The 17,225-nt window shown below is 41.5% G+C and overlaps 1 protein-coding gene across 1 annotated transcript in view; it reads left to right on the forward strand.

The window, feature by feature from the left end:
- The window catches only part of CPNE5 (copine 5), a 995,886-nt gene that overhangs the window by 281,031 nt on the left and 697,630 nt on the right, over positions 1 to 17,225 (forward strand). The window contains exon 2 of the mRNA XM_069238884.1: positions 10,398 to 10,438. Coding sequence (XP_069094985.1) covers positions 10,398 to 10,438 — 41 coding nt within the window. The remainder of the gene's footprint in view (positions 1 to 10,397; positions 10,439 to 17,225) is intronic.

Consider the following 17,225-nt stretch of genomic DNA (forward strand, 5'->3'; position numbering starts at 1 on the left):
TAACAATTCAACATATAAAACGATATTAAAAACATACTCTTTAATACTATTTATTGTGTTAAAATATTTTATTAAAAACTATATTAAGTCCACCTGTGATTTAAAACCGTCTGAAAGATACCTCAAAAGCTTTATATCCTATAGTCACCAATCAAAAGTGCATTACAAGAATACATTCATTACGATCTCACAAGTAGATCTAAATGAATGAAAGAGAAGAAAGAATAGACTTACGTGCTCCAACACCCACATGTCTATTTAAAATAGAAAGATAAAGAAAAAGAAAAACATCATGTGTTCCTGAGTGTTGTAAGTAGAAATTAGATTTAGTTAAAACAAGGAGACTAATCCAAATATATCGTATTACTGTTTACCTTGCTCCTGGTATTAAGTACTTCTTGGCAGAGAAAACAATAAGTAAAGTAGAAAAACAGCACCAAATCAGAGCTACACATTTAAAGCCATTCCTACAACTGATGAGGCCTGAGGTACCACACACTCTAACCTTATACTTGGACTAAAGTGAAGAAAGTGTATGTTCCTGTTAGATAAGAGATGATTGGTTTCATATTCCAAAGGTTAAAAAGCGTCACTTGTTCCAATATCAATGTATAATTTATTATGATATGTAATCGATGTATGTAAAAGAATCAGAAAAATACATGTGAAAGTCCAAGTCCATATTATTGTGAATATTAAATCCTCACAGCGTGTCAGACCAGAGTATGTGTCCAACAACATACATAAAGAAACAATATCCAGCCTACCAGTACTATATAGTTATGTTAGCTCAAGAACTCTATGCCGACCCAGACCATGATAAGTCCCTCTAAGAATCTGTAAATAAAAAATAAATAGGACAAGACTAATTTCATTACACCTATATCTATCATACTATATGTTCATATAGCTCAAAATATGATTTCATACTATTGTGAATTAGGAAAGGAGCACACTACTTGTAATATCTAGGACTTCCAGAAATGTATTTCTTACACATGATGCCATATTCATATCTCTCGACGGAAGTCGAAACCTTACCATGAAGTTATCCATATTGTTTGTAAAATCAAACCACATTGTACTGATAATTTGACCAGCCACAACTTCCCCTATTGGCAAACACAAACAGAGAGGACATTGTCCTAGCTCCAGCTAGTCTACATTTGGTCACTGTGCACATTAACGCGACTCAGTTCGTGGAATGTAAAGCAAAGTCCAAAGATTCCCATTGAGATATCCAAGTTGCACGTAACATCAGACCAAGACTTCTGTGTAACCTAACAAATAATAGGGCTTTTCTGTACTCGCAAACACCATATTTGGAAACTCTATGTATGTTGAACTCTTACTGTATAAAGTCCTCAGTAATCTCACACTTTGTTACACACCATATGTACATGACAATGTTCGAACCGCTTTCATTTGACTGCTTGAGCAAAACAGTGACTACCCCTGAAAACATGGCATATAAGCCTGCATAAACTTTCTCTTACCCATAGTTAGTCGTCATCTGGAAACGGCCTGACTCAGCCTCCGGAGCTTGTGTTGACAAACTAGACACACCTCCGTCAGCCTCAATTTGAGTAACGGAATACCCAATTACATCAAAGCTCCCTAGAAAGTGAGAAAGGAAAAAACAAAGGCGGCCCAGCGTTGAATAATTCGCTATGCTGAGATGGTCTTGCATGCATATGTAACCCTATATGTTGAAAACTTGCTGTATAAGATCCTCAGTAATCTCACACTTTGTTTCACACCATATGCACATGACAATGATCAGACCTCTTTCATTCCACTAGTCGAGCAAAGCAATGACTAACCCTGAAAACACAGCATATACGCCTACATAAACTTTCTCTTTCCCATAGTTAGTTGGCATCTGGAAATGGCCCAAATCAGTTTCCAGAGCATGTATTGACAAACTAGAAATGCCTCTGTCAGCTTCAGTTTGAGGAACAGAACACCCAATTAAATCAAGTCTCCCTAGAAAGTGAGAACGGATGAAACACAGGTGGCCTAGCATTGAATCAATTGCCATGTTGTAGTGGTCTTACAAGCATGTTCAACCCTATATATGCCAGTCAGTAGCTCTGATAAATATTTCTCAACTAAAGAAATTGAAAATGAGATGCTCAATTACCTAACATGTATTTAAAGCATCTATATTAATAACAAGATAGCAAGTAAACCCTGATACTAATCAAACCTTGGAATTCATTAAAATTTCCCAATACAAGAACAAAAGAAAAAAAATGCATATATAGGTGAAGTAGAAAACTGTGGTGAAATGAAACAAGGGATGTTGGAAAGTGAGCACCACTTGTCAAGTTTACAAAAGTGTAATTGGTTTTATCTCACACTTGATCAATATGTCTGTATACCATTTAATATTCCAAAATCCTTTCACAATTTCCAATTAGCACTGATTAACTATCACACAAATATTAACCATTTCCAATTATCACTGATTAACTATCACACAAATAATAACCATATTTAGATGATTTCTAACCATACTATATTCAAATATGGTGTAGTACCTTACCTGATACGTCGACCATGTCGCCTTGTGGTGGGCTAGCCCCCCTTGATTTTGTGATGCTGGAGCCAGCTGATTGTCCAGCCTCAGAAACCTAGCGGTAATCCCACCTCTAAATGTGGCGGGGAAACCATGGGTTTGATGGACCAGGCGCTCTGCTGATTTATGACAGGACTTCTTCTCTGCCAATAACTAAGTGATCCTCTACGTAATGAATGCAGTGCAATGTGTTGGTTGACTTTTGAACCATCCTCATATCTGGCAGAGATAGCCTTGATCTTGGCCCTTGCTCCCCAAAGGGAGGCCAAAGATCCTCCAGGGATGCTTTTGGACTGACTCTGATTGGGAATAGCTGGGAAGCTGAATGAAATATCTGATGCGACAAACAGGTCACACTCTACCGGGTTTGGTAAATTGAGTACCATTTATCTGTTATTTGCAGCAAATAAAATGCCAAAAATTCGTAAAGAGCTAGATTATCTTCAGTTCGAGAAACCGCAGAAAACGTAGTGATTTTAAGAGGCACATCAGAGCCCGTACAAATGTTCGGCCTTAAGTATTTTGGCGTATTTGAGCAGCACCCAGAGTTGATTGAGTTATTTTAACAGCGTGTGCTTAAAACACACGTCGTAATAAAAAAAAAAAATAACAAAGAAATAAGTAAACATTCATTTTTGACTCTTACTACTATGCAGGCTACTGAAAATAGCTATTTATTCAAGTGCGACACTTAAACTGAGAGTCACAAGAAGCAGCGCTATGCTACGGTAGAGACTTCACAGCGCTGGACGTGCCTGTCAGGCAAGTCACTTATCGAGCACAGTCTCCAGAAAGTCAGTCCTGGAGGAAGAGGAAGCCCCAAAGCCCACTGTAGAATACTGGAGACTATGCCAAACCCAGAACTAAATAAGCATTGACTTTGCCAATAGCTCTCGCCTTATCAGCTTTAGCAATGCCTTTTGGTCAAACTGTACAAAAGATATAAAAAAGAAGTTGTGCAAAATAGTTTTTTTAGAATGGGTTGGTAGAACATTTTTTATAGTTTTTTTAAAAAAGAGATGAACATTGGAGGCACCTCATGAGGTTTTGGGGAGCAATGGGAGGTGGGTAGGAGAGTGGAAAAGCGGCACACGTGGGAGACTAGCACACAGTGGGGGAGAAGCACACAAGCGAGAAAGAAACTCAGAGTGTGGGAGAGGCAGGGAGTTTGGCGAGGGAGAAACACTCAAGAGAGATTTTGCAACATAAAGGAAGCAGCAACATGGAACCCAGAGCGAGAAACACGCGCAAGAGAGAGCTACAAAACACATCCACTCTCTTGGAGTTCTTAAACAAACAAAAAAATAGTTCCGTAAAAAATCAGCAGTGGAAAGACAGAAGTCAGCCCATGAGAAAAATGAAGAGGTTATAATCACAGAGAGGGACAAATGCAACATGGACAAGGAAAAACATTAAATACAAAACATGCAAATGAGAATAACAATAAGGCCAACTCATAGTAAACAATGGAGGATCTGCATGCCGCTATAAGTTCCTGGTAAGCCTGCATTAGGTATTTTGCAACCGTACAGCTTTCACAGTTTCGTAGGCACGAGAAAAAAACAGAATGTACCAAGTCTGCTTTGAGGCGAGTGAAGTGCTGTCCATTTGGGATTCCCATGTTGGGAGTTTGAGAAAACCTATCCAGCCATCATAATCATACAACCATTCGAGAATGCAAAAATACCTAAAACTTCACATCATTGAACTAAACACCATTCCACATACACTCATTCAACCAAACACCATTCCACATACACCAGACGCCATGCAGCCATGCAACTGAAAGGAAAGCATAGGCTATGTTCTATGTTCCCAGCTCCCTGTGTACAACTTTGCTGGGAAAGAGCTCTAATTCCAAAAAAATGCAAAACTGATCATTTCTGGACAATGTGCACACTCGGGGTTTAAGTCATGAAGATTGCCCTTCAGATGATTTATTTTGCTCTGTGGCGCTATGTCAAACCCGTATTCATTCATTCACTATGCCGCAATATTATTTTGGGTCACATCACGTCCGACTGAGAACACTAGTATTGAACCCCCGTTGGAATCTTAGAAAGGGGGATCCTTGGCTCTGACACTAACAACCGGAAAGATGCTGTAAATAGGGGCTGGTACAGGCTCTCGAAACTGGCCCTGAGCATCAGCTTTATGCGGTTTGAGATAAGCGCTGAAAGTGACTTGCTACATTACCACGGCTCTTAAAACGCACTTCTGGTTTTAATTAGAAATGTTCCGGGTATTCGTCAAGGCTCGTATGTAAAACAGGTCAGTCAGGGGCACAGCACAGTCCCATTCGGGCCTGGATGCAGGGCTCGATTTAGTGAGCCGTAGGCGGGCGTATGCCCCGCTGCACGGATTTAACCCCTTCTGCTCCGGTCTACTATTTCATTACTTCATTCGGTCTTCCGGCTCGCAGTCAGTAAAAGTGGAGTGCCTTCACTATCATTTAGAAGGGACTATTTTGCATCTTTCTGCATGTCCCGTCATCTGCTCCTCATTGCCAACGCAAACAGAAAAACACACTTGTGCATTAAACTAGACCTATGTGCTTTGCCAACCCTTGTGTTTTTCTCATGGAGAGAATGAAGTTACCCAGAGAGTACAGTCTGAAAGGTTCCCTCAAAAATGAAGAGTTGCAATGGGAAATTGTAATTTCAGGTCTGAAATCCCCTGATAATTCCTAAATTTGCTCCAGAGTTTCATATGGGTATTCGGTGAAACAAAACAGATTGGCTGTGTTACTGTGAATCTCACAATTCCAATGAGTCTGGTACTTGCTGTTATCATTCCTATCAGAATTAAGAATCCATTTGTATTGAGTGCCTCATAGGCAGCTTCTGGAAGGCTTTCTGGAATTGGGAGATGCAGTCCTACCTTTTTTCTGATAACTAGTTTTTATGAGGAAACCATGGCTGCCATTAGGCAGGCGATTTGATGCATGGTGCCATCTGCCACAAAGTAGTCCACCGGAAAGCTAAAGTGGAGAGTGCACCACAGAAGGCAGAAGCAGTAAATGTAGACCACTGTACTGACTGGTTCTTGCACAGTGGTTCTGATTTTGGTGCAAAGGGTGATTTGGTGTCCTAGCCTGGGCGCCGCAGTTTGATTGGAATAGATGTTTGCAGTATAATTACCACTGAGTGATATTAGTTCGTATTTAAATAATTTATGCTGGTGAAGTCCTTGACAATTCAGTAATTAGTGGTAACCAGTCAGGTTTCAGAGGCATAGTGCTGGTTTTGTTCATTGGTGTAGGGTCTGCACAGATGAGCATAGCCAGCATAAAACTGGAAGTGAATGTGGTGGTCCTCAGTGCTGTTCTGGTGTCTAAGTGTGATGGGGGATATACAGTGTGAAATATCCTATGTTCAATCCAACTGATTCAAAACTCGATTAAATTCTTTGGACTTCAGCAGCAAGAATACTAAAGTAACAAAAATGAGAAAGCCTGATGACGGGGCTTAGTAAAAACGAGAGACCCAAATGAAAAGCCCAAAATCACATTTCCTCATAAAAAAGCCTAACAGCCTAATTCCACAATATGCCCTGAAACAGCCGGACTCTTGGTGTTAGCATCCACAAAGAATCTGAGGCAAAGGGCCTAGGCGTCATCTCTGTGGATCCTCACATCAAAACCACTAATTAATGCTTCTCTGGATCCCGCTTTCTGGGATAAGGGATACCACAAGGTAGCACTACGAACCTGAGGCACGTCACAAAACAGGATGCCTAATGGTCAGTGAAAACAAACGAGATCAGTCACCTTGTTGTTAATTGTTGGCATTTTCAATACTCACCATAGCATTGAACTGTTTGGTAACTGATGTAAGATGTATTAATCTTGGAGTATGTCTACTATGCGACTGAGATGTAACAAGTCTTTGTAAACTCTCCCACTTTCCATTCCCCATCAGTGCCCTACAGAGTTCACTGACATCCTTAGAGATGTCAGTATCATAGCATGCATGACTAATTTGAAGGCCAGATCTTCGCTTTCTTGCATGTATAACTTTTATAAGTGTATTAGCTTCTCTGAATTGTGGCTGGGAATTGCTTGACTTGTGGTTTTCTAATTAACTACACTTCAGTAGTGTCACTATTTTCAGTGGGTCTTAAGGTGCATGTCTAAGTGATTTGCCTGCATGACATGTTTGCATAAGTGTATCTTATATTGGTTTCTTGGTTTTCTGCACCTGCATATCTGACATGAACATCTTGGCTTTTTGGGTTGGTATAACTTGGTGGAGTATGATAGCATGTCTATTTATCTTGAACCAGTACGAATATATTGATTTGTTTATCTAATTGGAGCTGATAAAAGCTTCTTAATTTGTCTGTGTGGGTCTTACTTGTCTGGTAACCTTGGCCTGACTGGCCAGATGGAGCTGGTCGGAGTGACTTGTATTTGCGTATGTGTACCTGATATCTGTTATTGTTGTGTATAGCATTGTTTGAGTGGAGTGACATGATCAGGAAGTGTAAGAAGTGTCAGTATGGTGCCTTGTCTAAAAAGGAGCCGGTAGTATTAGTGTATTGGCTTGTCTTTGTATTCATACATGATATGAGCATCAAGGTTTGCATGCATGGTATGGATATGTTGGATGCATTGCAAAGGCTCAGCTGATATGGAGCTCTTGTTTTATCTATGGTGGTATCACTCCTAAGAGTTATTGCTGTACCTGTCCTGGTTCAGCTGGTATAAATGTTTTGATTGTCTGTGTAGCTATAGCCAATCTTATTTTCTTGGCTTGCCTGTGTAGGTCTAGTTCATATAAATATTTTGTTTTATCTACATGGGTGTTGTTGGTGTGAGCATTCTTAGCTTGTCTGCTAAGCATAGCTGGCATAACCTTCGTGGTTTGTATGCATATTTACAGTTGGAATGCTTGTCTACTTATGTCTTAGCTTTTTTGCATTGATGTAGCCTTATGAATGTCTTGGCTTGTTTGTACAAAAGTAGCCGAACTGAATGTCTTGAGTTGCCTGCAAAGATGCGTATGTTATGATCATCTTCAACCACGTATAGAAGCGTGGTTGGTGTGAGCCTCTTGGCTTGTCTGAATTAGCGTAGCTCGAATTTCTAACTTGACTTGTGGTCTGATATTAGTGTCTATGCTTGCCTGTGTAGGGTTAGGTGGTGTAAATGTTGGCGTGCCTGAGTAGGTTAAACTGGAATGAGCGTCTTTGTATAGCTAGGTTGATATAGCTGGCATGAATGTCTTCACTTTTTGCTGTAACCTGGATGCTTTGTTTTGCCTCCATAGTATCTAAACACCCAGGTAAGAGAGGACATCTTTAGTAAAATGTTGCTATGACAGATGCTGTAGATGTAAACATTATTATCGTTTTAGGGTTGGTGTTCGTCAACATAGCTTTTACTCTTTCCTCTAGCTCCCGTTTACTTCCCACCTGCTCTCAATTTTATAGTGCCATACTGTGATTTCTTTTCTTCTTCCCTTCCCTATCACTCACTCCTCCTTCTCTAATCCTATATATTTCTATACCCCCCTCAATTCCTCTTTTTAGCACTTGTGTTCACCTTGTCTACCCCTCTTCCTTCCCTCTGTCCTGGTCCCACCCTTGGACAGGTATAATATTTTACAGCGCGTGTTGTCCGACAGAAGACAGTCCTTGTCCGTCTAGCCTGCTTTGATAGCTGACGTACAAGCATGATTGCAACTAATCACGTGACTCATTTCCCTCATTTCATGTAAAACCAGGTTTGACTCATCCCAACACAGCATGTGTCATCTACATACCTGGCTCAAGCCACATGATTTTATTCTGGTCAATGTCTGTTCCAAGTATAGAGAAGCATGCTTTCCTCACCTCCTAGGATCAGTGTTCTAAAGACATTAAAAAGTCCGACTGATATGGGAATTCGACACATACCAAGCAAGTACTGTTCTGAAACGTCAGCTCTTCGAAAGATACTTAATATTAACTTTTCACCCTTGGACATTGAGCACGCTTCTGAAATTATGTTATAATATTGTCTTTATTTATTTATTTTAAGGATTTTTAAGGCACCACTGACAGGGACGGACCCTGTTTCGAGGCGTCCGAGGACAGATAGGTATTTATTAATACAGGTATAAATAATATTTATACCTGCATTTTATGCCCGTGAATTCCTATGCATTTAAAATCAAAATTAATTATTGGTGGGTGGGTATTTAATAATACAGAAACAAAGAATGAAAAATGTGTCTGCACTGCTGTGTTATTTTACACAGTGTTTAGGCCTGTTGTAATCCTCATAGTAGCATGTGTTTAGATATACATGAAGCTCATTTGACGTCCACTATGTCTAGGTGTCCGTTCTGTAAGGACTGCCCTCTCACTGGCCTGCGACTCCCTGACAAAATATATGCAGGAGCCGAACGTGGGTTAAGTGCATGATACCACGTTCAGTCTGCATCATAGAGTTCTTTAAAATAACTTGGGTCTTAGAGTGCTATTAGAGAGTGTGGACCATAGACTATTATCCAAGAGTCCTGTCATCCTGGTCATTTGTTTGTATAAGAGATTCTAGGCTATAGCACACCATAAGACAGGAAGTGACCTTTAAAAGAGCCTCGGCCATTGTGTGCTATATTAGAGTACCTTTCAAAAGGTGCTATAATAAAGTTTGCATCATAGCACTCTATAAGAGAGTATGTGTCATACTCTTGAATAAACCCTGAACTGCACTAGGTCATAGAGTGCTAGAAGATAGTCTGCTTCAAAGTGCCATGTTAAAGAGTCTGGACCAAGGGATGTCACAAGAGAGTGCTTTAATTATTAGAAGAAAGTTTGTGTCATAGAGTAATTAAAGAGAGTCTTTGCTATACATCACTCGAATAGAGTCTGGGTTATAAAATGTTTAAGAGAGTCTGGACCATAGGATGCTACAAATGAGACCTGGTCATAAAGTGCTGTGAGGGAATCTGTATTATAGATAACTAGAAAACAGTTTGTGTAGTAGAGTGCTTTAGGAGATGGTGCTGCCTATAGCACTATAATCAGAAGGATGGGTCTATAAATAAGCCCAGGTCATATTCTCTTCAGGCAGCAAATCCTCTTTTCATTTCTAAAGCTCCCACAGTGAAGAGTGGCCAAGGACTATTATTACTTCTCTTCCCCTGATCCAGTGATACCATGAGCACATTAGGATTTTCAGTAGATACCTCTAGCAGATGATGAGGACGGTGATGGCTCATTGATGCCCCAATAGGGCACGCACGAACTGCAGTAACCTTATTTGCGCTTGAGAGCCGAAGGCACTGTAGAAGAGGGTAGCCTTACTAGAGCTAGTTGGGATTCCATTTGATGAATGGATAAGGTTATGCTGGCCAGACATGGGTTTCTTTGATAGGGATGTATGATAGCCATAACTAAAGAGGTGCTGTGGTTCTGGTTTGAGGTTCATTGGACAATTGATGTGTTTGAAAGCATGTATTGGAATAGCAGAAGAGCTGTAGTAAGGTGTCTTGGCAGAGTTCAATGGGTCCCAATACAGTAACAGAAGTGGAGTCGCAGGTCAATAATGAGGCCTATTAAGAGAACAGTGCAGGTCCCAGAACTGGAACAACATGGATTCTGCGAGCATGCCTGTAGCACGCCGGCAGAGCTATGCATGCGGGTATCAGGTTTAGGGTAATCGGACATTCCTCATGTTTGGCTTGAGTGTTATTAACAGAGATGTGTGTGGGGACAATGTATAAGTCTATGGTACCTTCAAGCGTGATAGTTGTATCTGACATTTCGCCAGCAGTCAAATATACAGCAAATGACTGCCAGATGTTAACTCAATGTTTTTCTTTTTTAGGAATCTTTTGGATAAGGACACGTTCTCCAAGTCTGATCCTAGTAAGTAGCACTTTGCATGATATGTCTTCCCCTAAACCCTCTTTTCTTCTCACCTCCTGGTGCGGTATGGTGGTCGATCATCTGTTCAGACCCTGACACCCTTGTTATCAATTTTAGCTGTTGGTTGCTCTATAGTGCATATTAATGCTTGAAACAAGGTGGCTACCATCACGGAAGATCCTCTCACACACATCTGTTGGGCTTGTTTGTTTTTGCTTGACATGGTTGCAACTGTCCTCTATTTACAAATGCATTTGCATTTATAACGTGCTTTTGCACCATGTTGGACATGCTAGGAATCACAACATCAGAAAGAGGCCACAGAGAGGGCATTAACTGTTCAAAGCACTCTTGTTCAGCAGTCTATACGACCTATGATGAGTCAGTGAAGGGGGGAGTGCATTCTGTCAAGACGACATGGGCTATTTAGTCAGAGTCTATTTACTGCTAAACCCAAACCTGCCATCTCTCCATGGTGACCTTGTAATATACATGCATTCTGTAAAGGACAGGCACTTTGTGGTTGTAGTGTCTGTAGTGTCTGTAGTCAACTAAATAGTTCTCCCTAGAAAGGGAGACAAACACAGACCTCTTCATATGAAGATTCTGACCTGCACCCAGATAGGAAGAGAAAACTACAGAAATATTCCAATGTTTCAAGGACTAAATGGCACACAGGAGAAGAAATTCTCATCAGAAACAATTCATGTATGTTTTTAAGGCCGCCGAGCGCAGTTCTCTTATGCTGCTTTTAGGTCTGGATGGAGCATGAGTTTTCCAGACTGTCCACCCATGGCACCGTTTTTTTGCTCCTACTCACAGCGTTTTGCACTGCACCTCATATTGCCACTTGAGAGAGTTCACATGACTCGAATCTTACTTATATCTCTACCTATTACGGGGTTATATCTCTGGCCAGGCCGTGCTTCTTCACCTAACACATACCTCTTACATAACTAATCCTCACCTGTGAGATGACCCGCCTTCCAAGACCACCTTAACACTTCACAGAAAACCATACATTGATCTGAGCCTCAGTGCCTTCCACCAAGATCTTTACCATATACAAGGGCATGGCTCCTTGCCTGAGGTTATGCCACCTGCACCAAACCCATGCTTCTCCACCTACCATGCCACCTGCTGAAGGTCATTCGTCCGCATCTCATTGGTTGCCTCTTCCTCTCTGAAGAGCACCCTCCCTATATGAGAGAGCTTGCTAAACGAATGTATAGACCAGTACTTAATTTGGAAACAATTTAGTGCTGGGGCCCATTTTTTTGCTTAGAAGCCCCCTGCCAGCCTCTTTCATCCAACGCAACTTTTTACCCCTTTATTTTACTCTTTTTGGCACTTTTTCATTCCTACTTGCTATCTTTGTCACTTTTTTTTGTCTCTCTCTCTCTCTTTCTCTCTCTCTCTCTCTCTCTCTCTCTCTCTCACCTCCTCTTTGTTCCTTCATTTTCTACATTTTCTTTCTTGCTCTGAGCCAAAGTCTGATACGAAAAATAAGTTTCAGTCCCCCAAAATAAGTGCTGGTGGGCCCCATCTGCAACCATTGACTCAAGTTAAGCACTGGCATAGCCTCAACTAATTGTTTTCTGGATCAGCTAGAAGACAATTGGGTGCAGATTGTTGTTAGTCCTAATCAAAGTCCTGTTTTTATTTACTTTGATAAGCACTTTGCAACAATCTGATCTTCAGTCACAGTTAGATTACACACAGTGGGGCCGAAGAGTAATGAACCTAATGGGAATATAGGAATCTCCTGTCTGGCCACATTCAAGGGACAGTTAAAATTAGCTCCTTGATATTTTGATATTGTTCCTTTTACATCAGAAGCCAATTCTAGTCAAGCTGCCTTGCTAGAAAACCCATTCCTGTTATAAAACCTTAAAATCCTGTGGCAGAATGCACTCAGTGCAAAACATTGCCCAAAGAACACTGACAAGCAGCTCTGAAAACAAGAAACATTCAACAACGAGAAGTTACAAAAAAGTAATGCAGAAAAGGCTCAAGCGAGCAGAAATCTGGAAATCAGAATATCCCACAATGCTTCAGCCTCGCTAAAATCTTTTTTGACCAACAGAAGACAAACTATATCTCTTGGCCATTTTTTTTAACAGAAAAAAAAGGTTAGGATGGGTGTACCTCAGGGCTCCTCTCTGAGCCGGGCCTTGTTTAGCATATATATATGACTCCTATCATCCTACTAATTGTGTCACATGGGATTCAAACCACATCATATGCCGATGACACTCAATTAATCATGTCTCTAGACAAAAACTCATTCAATTCAGAAGACAGTTTTCAGAGTTGCTTAACTGATATCTTTCGTTGGATGCATGACAGCCATCTTAAATGTAATTCTGAAAAGACCGGAATACTTCTTTTTGACAAATCCAGTTGTTTTTCCACTTCACAATGGTGGACAGTTCTGCCCCCCAAGCACTATAAGTATTGCAAAAGATGTTGGGGTTTATTTGACACCATCCTCTCTTTTAAGCCTCAATCGTCGTCTGTGGCTGGTGAGTGTTTTAACCCCACAAAATCTTTGATTTTTTTTTTGTATCTTCTATCTATGTGTGCCAGTAAATCTGTGGCTTTCTTCGAGCTTAGACTACTGAAATAGTCTCTATGTTGGCTGCACTAAACATCTTATCCATAAATTGCAGATGGTACAGAATGCAGCCGCCAGATTGGTTCTTCAACTCCCGAGTTGAAGTTCTGCATAAGAGCCTTTCACACCTTGGGCTGCCTTCTGATTCCAAAAAGGATTCTGTTCAAAGTACTTTTGCTTGTTTATAGAGCGTTTAAAAGTACTGGACCTAAATATCTTAATGCCCAGCTCTGACATTATTTGTTTCAATGAACCCTAAAATCATCCTCGGAGAACCTTCTGAAACTACCCTCTTTCCGACTGAAATCCCGAAACCCAAAATCATTCGCAGGACCAGACTCCAAAGCTTGGAACCTACCTCCTCGCAGTATGAGTTCCATTAAATCTGAAGTAAAGTTTAAAAATGAATTAAAAACTTTGCTTTTCCGAGCCCCAGACCCAATGTGCAGTTCACTAATCCAAGGCTACTTGCTTCTCTCTTCAGGGTCTTTAGTAGTTCAGCATAGTGCCAGGATGCTCCTCCGAGTGACAGCATTCATAACTGTCTGGCACATAGAATAATCTAACTATCTGAGCCCGTACGTTTCTACACCACAGAATGATCTACCCACTCTAAACCCATGCCTGTCTACCAGCACAGAATAATCTAACCACTCTGAGCCTATTTCTCTCTACCACACAAAATAATCTCCTTACTCCGACCCCTCAATTTTCTACTGCCACAGATTAATCTATCCACTCTGAGTCCATATCTATTTACAGCCACAAAATAATCTATCCACTCTGAGCCCATATCTTTCTATCCACTGCACTGACATATCTGCCTACCCCGAGAGCACATCTATCTACCACAAAGAATAATCTACCCACTCTGAGCCCTAATTTGTCTACCACATTGAATAATCTACCCACTATAAACTCACATATATCTAGTCCCAAAAATAATATACCTACTATGAGTTTATACATGTCCAACACACAGAATAATCTACCCGCTCGGAACCCATAAACGACACAGAATGATCTACCTACTCTGAACCCATATCTGTTTACTGCACAGACAGCTCTACCCATTCCGAGCGCAGATTTAGCTACTGCAAAGAAATACCTACCTGCTATGAGCCCATACATGTCTACAACAGAGAATAATCGGCTACTCTGAACTGCATGGAATCCTACACACTTTATTTATAGCTTTCTAATAGCTGGATTATTGCTGATTTATCAGTTCTAACATGAACTGCTCTACTCACTGTTCTCATGGGCGACGATTCACTAAAATGCCAGAGTTAGCAGGAATGACCATATACACACTTTGGACCGTAATGACCACAAGGGTTTGCATCTCCCACCGCCCACCTGTCCTTCCTCCCTCACCAACTTCTTATTTGCTACTAAAAGAATAAGTGGAAATATTGGAAAGAAAACAGAGCTAGGGCACTATTTCTTTTCTCTTCCAGTCACTAGTGACTCACTCAGCCAGGCCCTATCGAGGGCACTCCCAGGGCTTCAGCTGACTTCCTCGAATTCATTTCAAGAATGGGTCCAAAACACAGGGACTCTTTTTATTCTCCTCTACCGATTGACAGGAATTTATTGCCTGAGATTAAAGTATAAATGAGCATGGAAATAATTGCAGTTTTCTTTAAATTCCTTGTACCTCGTCTGCATTTTCATTCACACACCCTGTTGCTATCGGATTTAGAATGCTTCATTGAGGAGCCTTACGTTCATTTCCAGTTGAGCCAGTGAATACAATGAGCATCGGGCTCCTCCATCAGAGTCCCTTTATACCTAAAGGTATGTAGCCCTTGTTGCATTTGACAGTCCAACAGCTGCACATTTGTAATTGTGCTCCTTTCCCCCAGTGTGTTTGGTGGGGTGGATAAGGTCCACTGCATGGTGTGGAAGGGTGTGCGCCCATGCCCTAAGCTCCCCCTGGTAAGTACTGAATGGCCGCAGTGCACATGAAGCTCCATTGTGGCATGGCGTGAGACCTAGAGCTGGGCTCTCCTCTGGCAGTGAGCTCCATATGCATCCCTCCTTACACAGCCCTACACCCATCAGCTCACCGGGCTGAGGAGCAGCACTAACAGTGGTGGCAGCATGTTGATCTTGGTAGCAGGACAGGCTGGTTTGCCTGTTGTCTGTACTGTGGAGAATGGGCTGCTGGCCTGTGCTCTTATAATTAGTCTGCCAATTACCTGTATCCCTGTCCGTCACTACATTCATATGTCTTATGAATGTTGAGTGGTTTTTAACATGCGTATGTGTGGCAAAGTATGGAGTGTGTATGCTGTGACTTTCTACAATTAGGTATCCAGTTTGAATTGCCTAGACACGAGTGGTACAAAACATGGAGGCTGGAAAGACCCTGTGCACAGTGCCGAACCTCCCCAAGGCATTTCTAACGCATTTGTAGAGCATTAGGCTCCATGGTTGAAGACAGAGAGTTCTTTTGAAATGTAGGGAAAGATTTTTATTTTACTGCCCTGCTTTACAAGATCCACCCACCTCCCTGCTAATACCTAAAAACCAAGACTTTGGCCTGGAAGGAATAAGTAAAAGACAAGAACTGCCTGGCTGGTACTAAAGCTGGACCTTTGGAATACACAAACTCTATCTGCAAAGTTGGTGTACATATGGGGCAGAAATTACCAACCTTGAAGCTAAGATTGTTCTAAAAGCACTGGAGACTGAGAAACTCTTCTGTGTTTCTGGGTTACGGTAGCTGACTGCCAACTCCCCTTTGCTAGGTTCCAGAACTAAAACCTAGAAGATTTAAATTCTGCCAGGAGAAAATCTCCCTGATTCTTGTTGTGAAGGAAGAAGCTGACTGAGTGCTGGGTAGGAATGGTGGCGGTCTTTAGCCTCCATATTCTGAGCACCAATGCAACATTTATTTCTCTTTTCTCTCTGTGAAGATCCACTGGACTGAACCGCTCCTCAGCAGTTGGTCAGCTTCTTCCTTCAATGCAAAAACCTGTCAGCTCTTGTCCTGGCAGGATTCAGCACTGTCCACTGGACTACGATCAGAGGAGTGGAGCATGGCCTCTCATCAGTGATGCTTATCATACTCGCTTTCTTCATGCTGAGTATGAACCAGATGCGATAAACAGAATCCATGGCTGCATTGCCTGGACAGGGGTCGAGGCTGTGCAGTCCTGCTGGGTAGACTGTGCAGGACACACCAATGTGAGAAGCGTGGCCCTCACTGGGACTTGCAGGCTGAGCGTGCCCGAGGAATAACAAGGAGAGAAACTTATAGTGCAATGGTGAGACACTCTGGGAGGACAGCTGTTTAGGACTATTCATGCTCTTCCTAACCAGCATCACTCGGAGAGGGGTGGACAGGGCAGAGATGACTAGAAATAAGAATGTTACTCTTCAGTTGCCAGAGGAAGGCCATCGTCCTAACTTTATTTTGAACAAGGACATGTTCTCTCACCCAGAAGACCAGCCTCGATTGGTTCTGATGTCTCTCCACTTACAGTAATAATTTCATTGATAGCTGTGTTTTAGTGCGCTCCTATATTTATGCTTTTTATTGTGATGTGTGTGAGAAGTTAAGTACTTTTTCTTTGTGAACAAAAGCAAAGCACTGGCTGGCTCTTGATTTATTAACAGATATTAGGTGCCTCATTAAGTTATACACTACAGTACCCTCTGATTACGCTTGGACTGCTCAGCTGCCCTACTCTGAGGGCCCAGTGCTAAACCGGGTGTATTTATTGCTCAGTTTTAGGCTCAAGAGTAAGGACATCAGTGGTAAAAGGCTCTGATTGTTACAGTTTGACCATAGCAATACCTGTCTTCCCCGGCCGTCAGAAACAGTTCCCACAATTTTACTGACTGTGTTGTGGGGCGGGGTCGCGAGCTGTTGGAAGTCATGGAGGTAGCTGTGGGATCAGAAGGTGGCAGGTGAACTTAGGGATAGGGAAATAGAGAATAGAAAAAAACTGTATTATTGGTTTTGTTAACAATTGGAAGACCAACATCTAATATTCTTCATGAACTGACAGACATTTTGGCTGAAACTAAGGATAATAAACACACCATGAGTCATGGAGACTGTTCCAGTACCGGGTTGAAGGTCGCTTAACAGGGACCAGTCAGACAGGTAAGTAATGTAAGGAATTCTATGACTTACATTTAGTTTAAAACACATAA

The sequence above is a fragment of the Pleurodeles waltl genome, chromosome 6 (genome assembly GCF_031143425.1).
Source record: "Pleurodeles waltl isolate 20211129_DDA chromosome 6, aPleWal1.hap1.20221129, whole genome shotgun sequence".
Classification (NCBI taxonomy): domain Eukaryota; kingdom Metazoa; phylum Chordata; class Amphibia; order Caudata; family Salamandridae; genus Pleurodeles; species Pleurodeles waltl.